Source organism: Stomoxys calcitrans, chromosome 4 (assembly GCF_963082655.1).
Source record: "Stomoxys calcitrans chromosome 4, idStoCalc2.1, whole genome shotgun sequence".
NCBI classification, from domain to species: Eukaryota; Metazoa; Arthropoda; class Insecta; order Diptera; family Muscidae; genus Stomoxys; species Stomoxys calcitrans.
This window is the reverse complement of record NC_081555.1, coordinates 74060772-74080295: the sequence shown is the minus strand read 5'-3', so window position 1 is coordinate 74080295 and position 19524 is coordinate 74060772. Positions and strand designations below refer to the sequence as shown.

The window sequence follows — 19524 nt, the reverse complement described above, 5'->3', positions numbered from 1 at the left end:
ACCACTGTGCGAAAACGGAAAATAATAAGGCGATGAGACCGGCATCAAACGACAGCTAGGGAAGCCTAGTTTCTCATATATATGCTCACATTTTCCAAATAATCGTCCAACTATCGAATTTTATGCAAAAACTTGAAAAAATTACCCAAAAAACTGAAAAAGTAAATTTTGCGTGAACCACTGTGCGAAAACGGAAAATAGTAAGGCGATGAGACCGGCATCAAACGACAGCTAGGGAAGCCTAGTTTCTCATACATATGCTCACATTTTCCAAATAATCGTCCAACTATCGAATTTTAGGCAAAAACTTGAAAAAATTACCCAAAAAACTGAAAAAGTAAATTTTGGGTGAACCACTGTGTAAAAACGGAAAATAGTAAGGCGATGAGACCGGCATCAAACGACAGCTAGGGAAGCCTAGTTTCTCATACATATGCTCACATTTTCAAAATAATCGTCCAACTATCGAATTTTAGGCAAAAACTTGAAAAAATTACCCAAAAAACTGAAAAAGTAAATTTTGGGTGAACCACTGTGTAAAAACGGAAAATAGTAAGGCGATGAGACCGGCATCAAACGACAGCTAGGGAAGCCTAGTTTCTCATACATATGCTCACATTTTCCAAATAATCGTCCAACTATCGAATTTTAGGCAAAAACTTGAAAAAATTACCCAAAAAACTGAAAAAGTAAATTTTGGGTGAACCACTGTGTAAAAACGGAAAATAGTAAGGCGATGAGACCGGCATCAAACGACAGCTAGGGAAGCCTAGTTTCTCATACATATGCTCACATTTTCCAAATAATCGTCCAACTATCGAATTTTAGGCAAAAACTTGAAAAAATTACCCAAAACACTGAAAAAGTAAATTTTGGGTGAACCACTGTGTAAAAACGGAAAATAGTAAGGCGATGAGACCGGCATCAAACGACAGCTAGGGAAGCCTAGTTTCTCATACATATGCTCACATTTTCCAAATAATCGTCCAACTATCGAATTTTAGGCAAAAACTTGAAAAAATTACCCAAAAAACTGAAAAATTAAATTTTGCGTGAACCACTGTGCGAAAACGGAAAATAGTAAGGCGATGAGACCGGCATCAAACGACAGCTAGGGAAGCCTAGTTTCCTATACATATGCAAACATTTTCCAAATAATCGTCTAACTATCGAATTTTAGCCAAAAACTTGAAAAAATTTGCCAAAAAACTGAAAAAGTAAATTTTGCGTGAACCACTGTGCGAAAACGGAAAATAATAAGGCGATGAGACCGGCATCAAACGACAGCTAGGGAAGCCTAGTTTCTCATATATATGCTCACATTTTCCAAATAATCGTCCAACTATCGAATTTTATGCAAAAACTTGAAAAAATTACCCAAAAAACTGAAAAAGTAAATTTTGCGTGAACCACTATGCGAAAACGGAAAATAGTAAGGCGATGAGACCGGCATCAAACGACAGCTAGCAAAGCCTAGTTTCTCATACATATGCTCACATTTTCCAAATAATCGTCCACCTATCGAATTTTAGGCAAAAACTTGAAAAAATTACCCAAAAAACTGAAAAAGTAAATTTTGGGTGAACCACTGTGCGAAAACGGAAAATAGTAAGGCGATGAGACCGGCATCAAACGACAGCTAGGGAAGCCTAGTTTCTCATACATATGCTCACATTTTCCAAATAATCGTCCAACTATCGAATTTTAGGCAAAAACTTGAAAAAATTACCCAAAAAACTGAAAAAGTAAATTTTGCGTGAACCACTGTGCGAAAACGGAAAAAAAATTGGACGATTGTTTGGAAAATGTTTGCATATGTATAGGAAACTAGGCTTCGCTAGCTGTCGTTTGATGCCGGTGTCATCGCCTTACTATTTTCCGTTTTTACACAGTGGTTCACCCAAAATTTACTTTTTCAGTTTTTTGGGTAATTTTTTCAAGTGTTTGCCTAAAATTCGATATTTAGACGATTATTTGGAAAATGTGAGCATATGTATGAGAAACTAGGCTTTGCTAGCTGTCGTTTGATGCCGGTCTCATCGCCTTACTATTTTCCATTTGTGCACAGTGGTTCACCCAAAATTTACTTTTTCAGTTTTTTGGGTAATTTTTTCAAGTGTTTGCCTAAAATTCGATATTTAGACGATTATTTGGAAAATGTGAGCATATGTATGAGAAACTAGGCTTTGCTAGCTGTCGTTTGATGCCGGTCTCATCGCCTTACTATTTTCCGTTTTTACACAGTGGTTCACCCAAAATTTACTTTTTCAGTTTTTTGGGTAATTTTTTCAAGTGTTTGCCTAAAATTCGATATTTAGACGATTATTTGGAAAATGTGAGCATATGTATAGGAAACTAGGCTTCGCTAGCTGTCGTTTGATGCCGGTCTCATCGCCTTACTATTTTCCGTTTTTACACAGTGGTTCACCCAAAATTTACTTTTTCAGTTTTTTGGGTAATTTTTTCAAGTTTTTGCCTAAAATTCGATAGTTGGACGATTATTTGGAAAATGTGAGCATATGTATGAGAAACTAGGCTTCCCTAGCTGTCGTTTGATGCCGGTCTCATCGCCTTACTATTTTCCGTTTTCGCACAGTGGTTCACGCAAAATTTACTTTTTCAGTTTTTTGGGTAATTTTTTCAAGTTTTTGCCTAAAATTCGATAGTTGGACGATTATTTGGAAAATGTGAGCATATGTATGAGAAACTAGGCTTTGCTAGCTGTCGTTTGATGCCGGTCTCATCGCCTTACTATTTTCCGTTTTCGCACAGTGGTTCACGCAAAATTTACTTTTTCAGTTTTTTGGGTAATTTTTTCAAGTTTTTGGCTAAAATTCGATAGTTAGACGATTATTTGGAAAATGTGAGCATATGTATAGGAAACTAGGCTTCCCTAGCTGTCGTTTGATGCCGGTCTCATCGCCTTACTATTTTCCGTTTTCCCACAGTGGTTCACCCAAAATTTACTTTTTCAGTTTTTTGGGTAATTTTTTCAAGTTTTTGCCTAAAATTCGATAGTTGGACGATTATTTGGAAAATGTGAGCATATGTATGAGAAACTAGGCTTCCCTAGCTGTCGTTTGATGCCGGTCTCATCGCCTTACTATTTTCCGTTTTTACACAGTGGTTCACCCAAAATTTACTTTTTCAGTTTTTTGGGTAATTTTTTCAAGTTTTTGCCTAAAATTCGATAGTTGGACGATTATTTGGAAAATGTTTGCATATGTATGAGAAACTAGGCTTCCCTAGCTGTCGTTTGATGCCGGTCTCATCGTCTTACTATTTTCCGTTTTCGCACAGTGGTTCACCCAAAATTTACTTTTTCAGTTTTTTGGGTATTTTTTTCAAGTTTTTGCCTAAAATTCGGTAGTTAGACGATTATTTGGAAAATGTTTGCATATGTATGAGAAACTAGGCTTCCCTAGCTGTCGTTTGATGCCGGTCTCATCGCCTTACTATTTTCCGTTTTCGCACAGTGGTTCACGCAAAATTTACTTTTTCAGTTTTTTGGGTAATTTTTTCAAGTTTTTGCCTAAAATTCGATAGTTGGACGATTATTTGGAAAATGTGAGCATATGTATGAGAAACTAGGCTTCCCTAGCTGTCGTTTGATGCCGGTCTCATCGCCTTACTATTTTCCGTTTTCCCACAGTGGTTCACCCAAAATTTACTTTTTCAGTTTTTTGGGTAATTTTTTCAAGTTTTTGCCTAAAATTCGATAGTTGGACGATTATTTGGAAAATGTGAGCATATGTATGAGAAACTAGGCTTCCCTAGCTGTCGTTTGATGCCGGTCTCATCGCCTTACTATTTTCCGTTTTCGCACAGTGGTTCACGCAAAATTTACTTTTTCAGTTTTTTGGGTAATTTTTTCAAGTTTTTGGCTAAAATTCGATAGTTGGACGATTATTTGGAAAATGTGAGCATATGTATGAGAAACTAGGCTTCCCTAGCTGTCGTTTGATGCCGGTCTCATCGCCTTACTATTTTCCGTTTTTACACAGTGGTTCACCCAAAATTTACTTTTTCAGTTTTTTGGGTAATTTTTTCAAGTTTTTGCCTAAAATTCGATAGTTGGACGATTATTTGGAAAATGTTTGCATATGTATGAGAAACTAGGCTTCCCTAGCTTGATGCCGGTCTCATCGTCTTACTATTTTCCGTTTTCGCACAGTGGTTCACCCAAAATTTACTTTTTCAGTTTTTTGGGTAATTTTTTCAAGTTTTTGCCTAAAATTCGATAGTTAGACGATTATTTGGAAAATGTTTGCATATGTATGAGAAACTAGGCTTCCCTAGCTGTCGTTTGATGCCGGTCTCATCGCCTTACTATTTTCCGTTTTCCCACAGTGGTTCACCCAAAATTTACTTTTTCAGTTTTTTGGGTAATTTTTTCAAGTTTTTGCCTAAAATTCAATAGTTGGACGATTATTTGGAAAATGTGAGCATATGTATAGGAAACTAGGCTTCGCTAGCTGTCGTTTGATGCCGGTGTCATCGCCTTACTATTTTCCGTTTTTACACAGTGGTTCACCCAAAATTTACTTTTTCAGTTTTTTGGGTAATTTTTTCAAGTGTTTGCCTAAAATTCGATATTTAGACGATTATTTGGAAAATGTGAGCATATGTATGAGAAACTAGGCTTCCCTAGCTGTCGTTTGATGCCGGTCTCATCGCCTTACTATTTTCCGTTTTTACACAGTGGTTCACCCAAAATTTACTTTTTCAGTTTTTTGGGTAATTTTTTCAAGTTTTTGCCTAAAATTCGATAGTTGGACGATTATTTGGAAAATGTGAGCATATGTATGAGAAACTAGGCTTCCCTAGCTGTCGTTTGATGCCGGTCTCATCGCCTTACTATTTTCCGTTTTTACACAGTGGTTCACCCAAAATTTACTTTTTCAGTTTTTTGGGTAATTTTTTCAAGTTTTTGGCTAAAATTCGATAGTTGGACGATTATTTGGAAAATGTGAGCATATGTATGAGAAACTAGGCTTCCCTAGCTGTCGTTTGATGCCGGTCTCATCGCCTTACTATTTTCCGTTTTTACACAGTGGTTCACCCAAAATTTACTTTTTCAGTTTTTTGGGTAATTTTTTCAAGTTTTTGCCTAAAATTCGATAGTTGGACGATTATTTGGAAAATGTGGGCATATGTATGAGAAACTAGGCTTCCCTAGCTATCGTTTGATGCCGGTCTCATCGCCTTACTATTTTCCGTTTTCGCACAGTGGTTCACCCAAAATTTACTTTTTCAGTTTTTTGGGTAATTTTTTCAAGTTTTTGGCTAAAATTCGATAGTTGGACGATTATTTGGAAAATGTTTGCATATGTATAGGAAACTAGGCTTCCCTAGCTGTCGTTTGATGCCGGTCTCATCGTCTTACTATTTTCCGTTTTTACACAGTGGTTCACCCAAAATTTACTTTTTCAGTTTTTTGGGTAATTTTTTCAAGTTTTTGGCTAAAATTCGATAGTTGGACGATTATTTGGAAAATGTGAGCATATGTATGAGAAACTAGGCTTTGCTAGCTGTCGTTTGATGCCGGTCTCATCGCCTTACTATTTTCCGTTTTCGCACAGTGGTTCACGCAAAATTTACTTTTTCAGTTTTTTGGGTAATTTTTTCAAGTTTTTGCCTAAAATTCGATAGTTAGACGATTATTTGGAAAATGTTTGCATATGTATAGGAAACTAGGCTTCCCTAGCTGTCGTTTGATGCCGGTCTCATCGCCTTACTATTTTCCGTTTTCCCACAGTGGTTCACCCAAAATTTACTTTTTCAGTTTTTTGGGTAATTTTTTCAAGTTTTTGGCTAAAATTCGATAGTTGGACGATTATTTGGAAAATGTGAGCATTAGTATGAGAAACTAGGCTTCCCTAGCTGTCGTTTGATGCCGGTCTCATCGCCTTACTATTTTCCGTTTTTACACAGTGGTTCACCCAAAATTTACTTTTTCAGTTTTTTGGGTAATTTTTTCAAGTTTTTGCCTAAAATTCGATAGTTGGACGATTATTTGGAAAATGTTTGCATATGTATGAGAAACTAGGCTTCCCTAGCTGTCGTTTGATGCCGGTCTCATCGTCTTACTATTTTCCGTTTTCGCACAGTGGTTCACCCAAAATTTACTTTTTCAGTTTTTTGGGTAATTTTTTCAAGTTTTTGCCTAAAATTCGATAGTTAGACGATTATTTGGAAAATGTTTGCATATGTATGAGAAACTAGGCTTCCCTAGCTGTCGTTTGATGCCGGTCTCATCGCCTTACTATTTTCCGTTTTCGCACAGTGGTTCACGCAAAATTAGCTTATCGAGTCATTTGGGTAATTTTTTCAAGTTTTTGCCTAAAATTCGATAGTTGGACGATTATTTGGAAAATGTGAGCATATGTATGAGAAACTAGGCTTTGATAGCTGTGGTTTGATGCCGGTCTCGTCGCCTTACTATTTTCCATTTGTGCACAGTGGATCAATGAATTTTACAATATTCTTTATTTTGTTAGTACACCTTGCGGTTATTGAGGGAACTAAATTTTAATGTTGGATCACCTTATTATTTTCTAGATCTTTTTTTGGTTTTTTGTGTGTTTGAAATTTAATTTTTATGAACAAATACTTTATTTAAATTAATTAATTGCCTACAAAGTTCCTTAACAGTGTTCTGCTAATGGCAGTAACAGAGAACTGTTAAGTCAGTGGTTTGTGTCTCCACTAGTTAAATTCGGAATTTATCTTCACTCACATTGAAGTCGGGTGGTCGGTCGATGGTAAGAATTATGGAGAGGTGGTCTGACCCCAAAGAGATGACGGCTTGCCAGGAAATGTCACTCAGGAGATCAGGCGATGCAATAGAAATGTCTGGCGAGCTGCTGCATCTCATCGTAATCATAGTGGGGCATCCTCATTCACCGTGCAAAACGTGGCCTTCAAATGTGGATGCCAAAGCTATACCATGCCGGTCGTTACCTAGGGGAGAATGCCATGAAATGTGATGCGCATTAAAGTCCTCTAGAACCAGGCGATTATGGCCAGATAGTAACCTACTTATGGGGTTGTTAACTTGGCCATTAATTAGGACACAGCTACTAACTGCTATCCTCATGCTCTTCATGTAGGGGTCACTAGCGCCAGGCGCAGGCGAGATGGGTCTATATTGCACGGAATAGACAATCCCCCACCTCCATTCCTTGAGCGATCCTTACGTAGCGCATTGCATCCGTGACAACTGTGCAAGCTGCAGGTGTTGGTCAGCTTTGTCTCCTGGATCGCTGCGACCTATATATTATTCCGATTCATGAAATCTCATCATCAATCTCATCGATCTTGCCACGGAGTCTGTTGCTGTTTAGTTGCAAAAATGATACATTTCCCGGCACTGACCGGCAATATTTAGGCGGGAATGCTGCCGTTGCATATATTGCCGTACGGGAAAGCCCGGTGGGGTTACATAGTCCGACGACGAGGACGCAGAAGGCGGCAACGACGACGACGATTGTGACCCACTGCTGGCTATGTTCGCGCAGCACCATGACGTATCCAGTATGACTATACTCCCGTAGTGAAGTGAGGCCAGAGCAAGATCGGAAATGTACCCACTTCATGCACCGGTTACGCCTCACCGACACCTACCGATGATGAAGGCGGTTCTGGCAAACCGAACAGAGCAAGGATCCGGGGTTCTTTTTAATCTCCGCAGAAGCGTGCGGAGAAAGCACTCAGGGATGTGCCTCTCCCATGACGAAAAAAGACGAACACGAGGGTTCCATCAAAAATGGGAATTCCGAAAAAAAATTAAATTCTTTTTATTTTTTAAAAATAATTTTTTTTTTTAATTTTGACTAAAAAGTGCCAAAAATATAAAAACGCATTAAGTTCGGCCGTGCCGAACTTTTGATATCCGCCACCATGAATATATCTATTACCCACATTTGTTAAAACACTACTATGTCTATATTGATATCTAAATATAGGCCGATCTTAATTATATTTGGTTAAGGTGCCGAGTAACAGAAGTAATAGTTCCAAATTTTAGCGAAATTGGGTAATAAATGCGGATCGGTCTATATTACAGCTATATCCAAATATGTTCCGATCTGAACCATTTTTGGTTCGGATATCGACGGGCTAATAAAACTCACTCTTCTGAGTTTCAGTAGAATCGGGTAATATGCCTGTTACAGGCTTAATACCCTAAATCGGCATATCGATCTATATGGCAGCTATATGTAAATACCGTCCGATATACACCATATGTCAAAGCCCTGTTTTAAATTTCGGCAAAATCTGAGAATAAATGCGCCTTTTATGGTCCTTAGACGCTAAAGATATATGTAAATGTGGTCCGATATACACCATATTCAGGTCGGATGTCGAGGCCCCTAGTGCTAAAGGCTGTTTCAAATTTGAGACTAAATGCGCCTTTAGACCATAAAGCTAATGATCGGTCTCTATGGCAGCTATATCTAAATATATCCCGATCTGGGTTATATTCGGGACAGATGTTGGGTGTCTTGATACAACTCATTGTTCCAAATAAATGCGGGTAATAAATGCGTTTGTTGTAGGCCTAATACCCAAAATCGGCAGATAGGTCTATATGGCAGCTATATCCGAATATATTACGGTCTGGACCATTTTTTGGTTCGGATATAGGCGGACTTAATAAAACTTACTATGCCAAATTTAAGTGAAATCGGGTAATAAATGCGCCTGTTATAGGCTTAAGACACTTAATCGCTAGATCAGTCATATCAGCTATATCCATTAACCTGCTTATAGAAGAAATACGAGTCTGTGTAAAATTTCAACTCGATATCTCAATTTTTGAAGACTGTAGCGTCATTACAAATGACGGATACACGGACGGACAGAAATATATATACTTTGTAGGTTTGGAAATTAATATTTCGATGAGTTGCAAACGGAATGACTAAATGAATATATCCCCTATCCTATGGTGATGGGTATAAAAATTAAAAAAAAAAGTGTTCAGAGTCAACTCCGGAGTTGGAGTCGGGCAACTTTCCCGGAATTCGAGTAAAACTTGCTCGACTCCGCAGCCCTGAGTTACGTTGGGATCTCCAGTGTTAATTAAAATCCCAAAACTTTTAAAAGAAGGCCGTTTGCCGTCAGAAAAATTTGTTTGTAAAAAAAGTTTGCTGTAACAAGAAATGTCTTCTGAAAATGGGACAAATGTAACTTTTTGCTAAAACAGCAAATATTTTCTGCTATTTTCATACAGCAAAGTGTTGATTTTTGGCCTTAAAATGTCTTAAATACTTTAAAAACTTTTACGAGTTTGTCCTATATTTGCTTTCGATAGGTCGAGTACTGAAATATTAAGCAACTTTGTGCGTTTGACTTTTTAAGCATCAAGGATCCACAATTGTTGCCCGCTTAAATGTGGTTTCTTGTACGATACACGTATCCAAGTATGAAGTGGGTATTCAAGTCTCGGCCCTATCGAATTTATGCGGTTTTACGTGTATTCTTTGAGAATATGTATCTATTATATTGTAATATACTTAACAAATATTAATAAAAACACGTTCGATAGTTAAGAGTAAAATTATCGAAACTATCGAATGGAGCGAATACTCGTACCGATGATTTGGCAGCTCACTGCTGCCCATACGATCATTTGAGATGGAAAACTACTTCCGGTGGCCGTTCATAGTCTAAATTCTTCGGAAGAAAATCATTTTGGCAGTTTCCGAATTGCACAATCGGAAATTTTTTGCTCGTCGGAGAGCACAATGTTCAGAAATTCAACACAATCCACGATTGACCCAAAAACCAGCTTCAGAGACAAAACGTAAATTTTTTCAACCGATTTCCCGATTATACTTCTTGAGGCACTAGATGGCTCCATTCTTATCCAATTTAGCCGAAAATTGCCAACATGATTTCTGCTATTACCTCCAATATCCAAGCAAAATATTGTCTGAATCGATCCATAACCTGATATAAGGTCATACCTTAGCCCCCATAAGGGAAGTCAGTGTGCCGAATTTTAGCCAAATTGGATAATAATTGGGGCCTGTCGGAGATCAGTAAGACAGAAGGACGGACGGGCATTGCAAGAACGACTTTGAATGTCAAGACAATCAAGAGTGTATATTTTTTATAGGGTTGGATATAAATATGTTGGATATATTAGTATGCCCCTATTGTATGGAGGTGGTTATATCAAATACATGAAAAATTAAAACAAATCTGTACATGTTGAAAATTCAACTTCCACCGCAAAAAGTAGGCATATCCCAGACAAATAATTATATGTGCATTGTGTAATATTACGCCAAAAATAATTTTTTCTTTTTAATTTTTTTGGTTCTTGATTTTGATTTTGATTTTTTAAATATTTAGTATTATCACATAAAATATCAAAGCATTGGTAATTTTTTTGAAAATTTGTTTAATAGAATATATTTATATGTACATAACTTTGTTTTAAATGAAATATTTAGTACGATTTTGGCTTGTCCTCGTATATAAGAAAATTTTGGAGTATACATGGCATAGAACCCACCAATTTTGTACTATTTCGCAATTTGCCTTTTCAAGTTCCTATCGTCCTGTAAGGCTTGTATTTTGCAAAAACCTTTGCGGATAGTATGCCCTAGAGATCTTCAACATGATTTAAATCGGAATCCATGGCGGACCGCTATATTAAAGTACGTTTTTTAATCTAAAATATGACCGTTAGACCGTTCAACATGGAGACATCATTGTTTTATGGGAAAGTCCACACAATTCGTCAACAAATTCAATTAGGTTTTTTTAAGAAGTCTTTACATAATTCTGCATATATTCTAGTTTGAAGAAAACACACGTATGTTCCAAGTGCACCAAATACCATAAGGGATCCATGACCCTAGTTTTGGTTGCAGCACTCTTGTCGAGGGTACCGAGAATCCTTAATTGTTATTTGTCAGCAATCAAAATTTCGTGTGTTTTTATAGAGCTGGATTATGGAAGTTTTTGAACTTTATATTGCTATAAAAGTTCAACATATTGCTTCAATATTTGTTAAATATGTTGTCTGGGAACAGATAGATCCAATTCGTATTATATTTGTTTCCAAATTATGTTTTCATTAGCTGTTAGTTGTCAAATATGGACTTTTGTTTACGGTTTGTGTAGATCCACTCCGCTTAATGCTGCTATGGTTGGCATAGTGTTAACAAAAACCTACTGTATTGCGGTGTAAATTGACTGCTATTCTTTTAGTAACTAATCTCATTTCAGCAATCATTCCGCGCCACTTTGAGTCTAACTTTGTTTTGATTTATAGTGCGATAAACAAGTATTTTATTCACTTTGAGGTGTTTGAGTTCGCCAACAATATACCGTTGTGATTTTCCAGCCCAATATAACGGAATTGCACTAATACCCTTGAAGTCCATCTTTTTAATTTAACTAAGAAGAAAAGGTCTTTGGTAGCTTATCTTTCCATACGCAGTACTGGCGTAGCTAAGGGGCTTAGCCACCCACATCGAATCTGTAGCCCCCACCTTTGATTTTTTGGTTTTAATTAATATACACTTATCTTCGTTTAGCTTAATTACACAATAAATAATTTATATTCCACTGTGAAATTTTCATTCTTTAAGTGAACAGGACTGAAGAAACATTCTTAAGAATATGCGGCCAATATAAATTACTGCATTTTACTCACAACGAGCAAGCAAAATTTTAAGATTTCGGCAATTAAGAAACGGCAAAGTTTGAATTAGAGACATTTTTTCTCTGTAATGGGGACAAAATTTATGACTTGTACATAGCGGCCACAGTAGCGCAGAGTTTAACATGATGAAATATGAAATCTATTAGGCCGCCCGACATACTTGACGAGTATGGGCCAGATGGTAACATATTAAGATATAGCTGTCATATTAACTTAAAACTGAAAAAAAGAACCATGATATTGGCAAAAGCTTTCATACACAGGTATATGTGTTTGTAACGACTTGCTTTTCGCAGTGTCCTTCTCCCTCGAAGTCACCCACATACTTATGTGGGTTAGCTATGAAGTGTTGAGATTTTCTCAACACAACTTAAATTAACCTTTTTATCTTTATTCATTTTAATTATTTTATTTAAAATTTGTTTTTTTTTTATATTTACAATTGCAGAGGCTTTAATTTACAACTGTCACCAAGTGAAAGATCTCATTCCGATGAAGCCATCTACAAAGATCTGCATTCAACGTAAGTATAAGACACCCTCTATATTTTAGTCTCTCAAACTACAAATTTAAAGTAATTTTGAAAAAATTAGAAATTAAAGTTGGGGTTTGAAAGTTTAAATATTTTACTATTCCTTGCTTTCTCTCTCTCTCTCTTTCTTTCTCCTTTCCCTTTCTATGATAATCTATAAATCTTTCTTGCTGTGCTTGAAAAAACCATTATTTATTAAAAAATTTCCAAACACATTTTAAATTTAAAAAAAAAAAAAATACATATATGCATAAAAAATTTTCTAAAAAGTGGTGATACCCACAAAAATGGCAGTCTTGATAATCCCTTGGAATATTATGATCGCATCTCTCAAAGTGGTTCGCTCTCTGTGGAAGATGAGAATAGTGATATAACCATTGAGAATGAAATGGGTACCGAGAATACCGAAGACTATGAGGATGATAACTTTTCAGCTTTAAGTGAAACCATCGAAACCGATGAAACTCAATCCGTCCAAAGTGGTTGCAGTGGTGGAGGAGGCGGCGCAGGTTTGATTTTCTCCGAGAATGGCGGTGCTGAGGCCGGTCGTTCGGTTCACAGTCCTGCCAATCCACCACCCCTGATGCAACGTTCCAGTAGCACAACATCAGCTCCTCCGCTAGCCGCACGTTCATCCTCCACATCGGCTGTACGGTCGACGAGTGTGGCCCACAGTCTAAATCAACAACAACGTCAAAAGTTTATGTCAGCCTCCCAGTCCATATCATCCGTGGCGGTGGATCGGAATCATCAAAACCTACAAAGTGCCGCTGCTGCTGTGTACAACTACCATGTGATAACTTCGGATATTGGCCATGAGTATTTGAATGACATCTACACGGAGGAGGATGAAAAAGTCTATGAGGATTTGTGCTATGTCACCTTCTCGTCCAAAGTTTCGGAGGTGTGCATTTTCATAGAACTCAAGACCTTATATTGAGATTTGTTCTCAAGGATATGCCTTAAATGTTTCTGTGTATTGTGCATTTAGAAATCGTAATACATACTCGTACATACATACATATGCATAAATTAGTCAATAGTTTGCTGTTGTATGACACATCCCAACACTGTTTCAGCCATTTTAAAAGTTTTTGATTTTTTTTTATTAATTTTGTAAAATCATTTTTTGCATTTTTGATTTTTCTCTTAACGCTGTGTAAACTCAACATAATGACCATATGCCATTATGTTGAGTTATGTTGAACTTTGGCAGGGATTTTGTTCCTTGGTGTTCTATTAACCTATTTACTCGACAATACCTGAGATTTCTAGTAAATATTTTTTAAAGCCACCACCACACAAATAGAGGGAGTTGACTTAGATGGATGAATCTTGACATATTTATATTTTTTATTATTATAAAAAGGCTAAGGACCAAAAATAGGCGATATTGATCCTCGTTTGGAATAGGTTCCACATAAACCGATTTCAAAGATTTCATATTCCACTAAAAACCAAGTGTTCCCCCATTGAATATACCGACACAATACCTGAGATTTCTCGAAAATATTTCTTAAGGCCACCAATTTTTTAAAGCCAGCCAATGCATAATAAATAGAGGCAGTTGACGTAGGTGGATGAAACTTTGCACATATATTTTTTATAATTATAAAAATGCTAAGAACCAAAAGGCAATAAAAGTCCCACATTCACCGATCTCAAGACTTCATATCCCGTATCCGTAAATTGCTCATTTCAAAACTAATATCCCTCATATTTGGAACAATGACTTTTTTATACCTATGTATCTCCAACCATGCCGCCGAAAGAAATACCCTAAAGGCGCATTTCTTTCCTCATTTTGCTGAAATTTTAATAGTGATTTTTTTAGGCCTCTACCCAAGCGTACACAGTATGGTGGAAATCGGACCAATTTTAGATATATCCCCAATATAGGCCAATCTTCATATTTCCATTCCGGGTCAATATGGATCGGATGAAGAAGAGAAGGAATGGAGTAGACGGAATGGTCAAGCTGATTGTTAGGAGTAATTGAGGACTTAGTCGTCGAGCTTTTCGTGGCATGTTGTAGCTTTTGAAACTTGTGTGTGGTAAGCTATCGTCAAAACGGTTTTGAGTAAGAAGAAGTTTCTCCAAAGTCAAAGAGTGTCTATGTTGGCGTGTTTACCAGTGTGTAGGACCTAATCTTTAAATGCACTGCGGGTTTAAGTGACGTATCTAAGCTTGACATACTTTTCCGTTGCATAGCTGTATTGTAAAGAGTTTGAAAGAGCATACTGAGAAGGCCCACAGATGTTGGGCACTACGTAGACGGGCCGTAGGCTCGAAATGGGGCCTGAATCCAATTCTTACTTACGCCTCAGTAGTTTGGTGAACTGCTATGGAGAAAAAGTGCAACATAAGGACCATACAACAGGTTCAGAGAACATGTTGTCTTGGCATAGGCGGAGCGATAAGGACCACGCCCACTAGGGCACTGGAGACTATTCTAGATATCTCCCCCATTTACTATACAGATTAAGTGTGAGGCAGCCATTGCGGCTACGAGACTTAAGGCGATGGAAGAATGGATTAAGGATAGAAGCAGCTCATACCAACGCGGTATAATCGAGGCGACGATAGGAAACCTGGAAGCAAGGGAGGAGGTTTCCGATCGGATACCTGAGATGAACCATCGGCACAGTCATGGATTGACGGAACCCTAGTATTGCCATCTGGAAGATCACGTTACACGGATGGATCAAATCTAGAGGACACAGTGGGCCTGGGGGTCAACATTGAAGACCCAAGGACTGAGATCTGGTTTAGTCTGCCTGACCATAATACGGTACTGCAGGCGGAGATCCGTGCGATCACGGAATGCATGAAGTGGTGTGGCGCTTACGCGAGGACGTCGAGTGAACATCTTTACCGACAGTAAAATTGCCATAAGGGCAATAACAACCATGATGGTAAGATCACGAACAGTCTTGCAGTGTAAGAAGGAGATTAACGCCTTCTCCGAGGATGGCAAAATCCGCATCGTTTGGGAACCGGGCCATAACGGAGTAAGGGGAAATGAAAGGGCAGATGATTTGGCGGTGAAGACCAGAGGACTGCCGTCAATAAACTTGGTTAACCCGAAGCCTTTCGGGTCGACGCAGTCCGAGTGAAGGGAGTGGCCAGCGAATGCGCATGCAACATTGTGGAACAGCGAAATGGTCGGTAGGACGGCGAAAAACCTATGGGGGGATCAAGATCGTGGGAAGACGGGGCTAGGAGGTCAGTATAGCTATTGGTATCATAACGGGACACATAGGACTTCGAGCTCACTTATGTAAATTCGGTGCGGCAAGTGATAGCATGTGTAGGGCATGCGGGGACGATGTTGAGAAGTTGGAGCATTTCCTTTGACATTGTCCGGCTTTCGCGTCTAACAGATATTGGCATTTAGGTGGAGACACAATATCAAACATGAATCAACTTAGGGGAGTGGTATTGAAAACAATTAAGGATTTTGTAAGAAGCACGGAATTCCTAACTTAAAATTTCCTTTTAAGAGGTTACTTTATAGTTTTAAGAGCGCACAACAAGCCCATTATTGTCTTAGGTGTATGTCCATAGTGGCATGGAGCGGATTAATATCTGCACCCTCTTTTCAACTTAACCTAAGCTAAAGATGTTTGAAGAAAAAATGCAATTAGTGCGTTAGGTTTAGTGAGTTCACTAATTCTGAGCAAGCAGACAGGGATGGTAGGCGGTTTAAGGAACTTCTTTTAGATCGTCTTAGACGGACAGTGAAAATAGACGGTTGATTTCATTACTCGACTTTCATATGAGACCGAATTAAGTCCAAGTCTGTGTTGACGGCTCGTGGCTCCTTGAATGATTTTCTGTAATGCAGAAATTCAAGTACTCCGTGGCTCCTTGAATGGATTTCTGCAAACTTGTCCAGAACTAATTCGAGGGACTGTCGAAGTGCTGTGGACAGAAGGCAATATGATGACGTTAGAAATCTAGGCACGACGGGGATGTATGGCGGGCGGATTTCAAAAGGGCTCTTGAGAACAATAGGACTGTTACAAGATTGGCCACATTTTCAAGGGAAGTGTTTTTAGGAGTAAGACGCGACTTGGTATAGACATGACATATGATGCTGTACTGGTGCGGCCGTGAATTTGCAGTTCATGTTGTTTTCCCTATTGTTACGTCGTTGCCTTGTGTATGTAGCCAAAATTACAGTTGTACTTGATTCGGTACTCCTTTTGGGTAGCTAGTGAAAAGTGCCATGTCCGGTTCAGTGTGTTAAGTTTGAGGTTATTTTTTTTTATTCTGGTGAGTAAGCGGATACCATTTTTCTCTTTTCATTAGGTGGTCAGTCTGGGGCGACTTTTATACCGATTAGAACAAGTTCTGTATGGAATGTACTTTTGAGCTCAGTACGAATCTAATATTCAAATACGGGCCCCAATGTCTAGATTCGCGTCGTCTAAAATTTCCGATTAGACAATATGGAATTCAAATGAAACTATTCGCTGTCCAGTGCATATCTGATACTAAATTTGGAGCAATATGTCTAAAGCAACCGGCCAACCACCAAAACCCACAAAAAATGTAGCACGGTTATGAAAAGATGTGACTCAAAAATATGAATTTCGTGCCAGAGTACGAATCTGACACCTCAATTGGGATAATCAAAATTTTGCTCCTTTCTCCCTCAAAATCCCAAAAAAGACATACATTGATCCTGGCCAAGGCAATATGAAACTCACAATTCAGTTATTTGCAAAAATGACTTATAAAAATGTGGACTCAGGAAATATCGAAATTTTTTCAATAAAAAAAATTGCTAAAATTAAATAGAAGTTTAGAGAAAATTTCTGTTAATTCAAATCGAAATTTTGTTTTTATACATTTTTTAAGTATTTTAAATCGAAATAAAAAAAGCGCAAACCATTGGCTTAAGTTGGACAATTTCAACGACAAATTATGAAAAAATAATCTATAAATAAATTCCTAAAACAAATTTGTTCATAAAAATAAAATTCCTTTTTAATTTTTTATGTTTTCTTTTTTTTTTCAAAACTATCATTCGTACTTCCTTCCTTTAAAATGCTTTTGTCCTTTAAATATATGTGCGCTCAGCCATGGTTTTCCGTGGAAACTTTTCTATAGCATCACAACCAGCACAACAATGGAACAATACAATGGGAAAACAATTCATTTTTCCTTTAGTTTGTTTTGCAGCGCTAGTTTCCCTTTGAGTCTCTTTGGTTGACAGGTTGCTCTTGCCTCCTGTCTACGATGCTAATCAGGAAAATGCATTCATGGCAAAGAAAAACAACAAAAAGAAAAACCTGTGCATAAAAACAACGACAAATGTTTTGTTGGTTTTGCCGTATTCACTTTAGCCCATTGTTTTGGTTAAAAACTTTCTGTTCATGTTCTTTTTACCGCATTAAGATGATGTTGATGATGGTCAGTGATGGAATAACGACGTTATAGACATAAAAAATACCAAGGGATGGAGGAATATGGTGTTGGCGGTAGAAATAACACTTCTTTTGGTGTCATCTCGTTTAGAACCCTCATCTGTTGCAGCTGACATGGATTAACAAGCAAAGACCAGTTAACATTAAACGATTTATATTTAATGAGCTGCGAATTGCTAAAGTTTGCAAAAATTGGAATGGCAAGGGTACCGTTACAGGAAATTGCTGAAAATGTATGTGTGTGTGGACAGCGTAATATTCGTCACAATAAGTTTCAGACAATTGCGATGAAGAAATTAAGAATTACAGAGAAAGCTATAAAATATAAGTAGAAGTGTGCTAAGTTTGGCCGGGCCGAATCTTATATAGCCTCCACTATGGATCGCATTTGTCAAGCATTTTGAACGAGCTATATCAAGTTATTGACCAATATGGACTGTACTTGTCATGGCTTTTAGAACTCATAGACATATATCCAATGGCAGCCGGTTGTACGTACCAGATTGACCCGATGGAGTCCTTCATCGGCAAGGTCTGCCGCCTCAGTGTACAATACACTGCTACAACAACATAGACAAAAACCACCTCCAAAATGTTAGGAAATAGAATAATAATTGCGCCCTCCAGAGGATCATAAAGAAAATTTATGAGATCGGTTTATATGGCAGCTATATTAAGTTATGGACTGATTTAAACCATACTTGGCAAAGTTGTTGGAAGTCATACCACAACGATATGCACATAAATCGCCAAATCGGATAATAATTGCGTACTCTAGAGGCTCAAAAAGTCAAGATCCAAGATCGGTTTATATGACAGCTATATCAGTTTAAAAACCATACACGGTATAGTAGTTGGATGGCATAACAAAACACCTCATACCATATTTCAGCCAAATCGGATAAGAATTGCGCCGTCTAGAGGCTCAAGAAGTCAAGATCCAAGATAGGTTTATATGGCAGCTATACCAAAACATGGACCGATATGGCCCATTTACAATCCCAACCGACCTACACTAATAGCAAGTATTTGTGCAAAACTTGAAGCGCCTAGCTTTATTCCTTCGAAAGTTAGGGTGCTTTCGTCGGACGGACATGGCTGAATCGACAATTTGAAGATGATCAAGAACATGTATACTTTATGGGGTCTTAGACAAATATTTCGAGGTTTTTCAAACGAAATGACGAAACTAGTATACCCCCTTCCTATGGTGGAAGGTATACAAATGGCAAATGCTGTTTAACGAGATTCTTATAAACGTTGGAAAAGAAGTATGTTGTCTTATAAAAAGTTGAATCGTTTGCATATCTTAGTGGTATTACAGATGCCGTAAAGACTATCATAAATGAATATTTCGTCTGGGTTTAAAAAAGACGCTCATCTTCAACTCAGGTCCTTAACTGCACCTTCTTTCAAAAAGCCTTACTAATTTTCAAGTTTCTGTTCAATTTTCTTTCCATAAATACAACCCAAAATTTCTGGGTGTCTAGATTGTTATGAATAAAGATTCTTTTCCGTACAAATAGTCCAATCAATCTAAGCGGCTTTAAATCTGCAAAAACATAGTTAAAAAAATTTGATTTTATGGTCAACCAATTGCTTGTGACCACCAAACAGCTTTTTTTTTATTTACTAACTGGACAGGGCCCGCTCCGCTGCGCCTTCTTTTTCTTTATATGGAACATAATGTTCTTTGTAATGTTTATTTTCGACAATTAAAAAGCTTTTAGTGAAATACCATGCTACGTGAAATACCATGCTACGAAAATAGTATATCGCTTGAAAAACAGTTTAGCAATATAAGTGCCTTTATCTGAATCCCATATGATCTTTTTTGGTTTACGAATTTAATTTTGAATGTAAGATCTACT

At 37.6% G+C, this 19524-nt stretch overlaps 1 protein-coding gene across 2 annotated transcripts in view; it reads left to right on the top strand.

Moving 5' to 3' along the window:
* Window positions 1-19524, top strand: part of LOC106086289 (protein vav) — a 211256-nt gene that overhangs the window by 151213 nt on the left and 40519 nt on the right. The window contains exons 4-5 of one of the 2 annotated variants that reach the window (XM_059366778.1): window positions 12135-12209; window positions 12489-13122. In XM_059366778.1, the coding sequence (XP_059222761.1) occupies window positions 12135-12209; window positions 12489-13122 (709 nt within the window). The remainder of the gene's footprint in view (window positions 1-12134; window positions 12210-12488; window positions 13123-19524) is intronic. The other variant, XM_059366779.1, reaches the window with a different exon arrangement.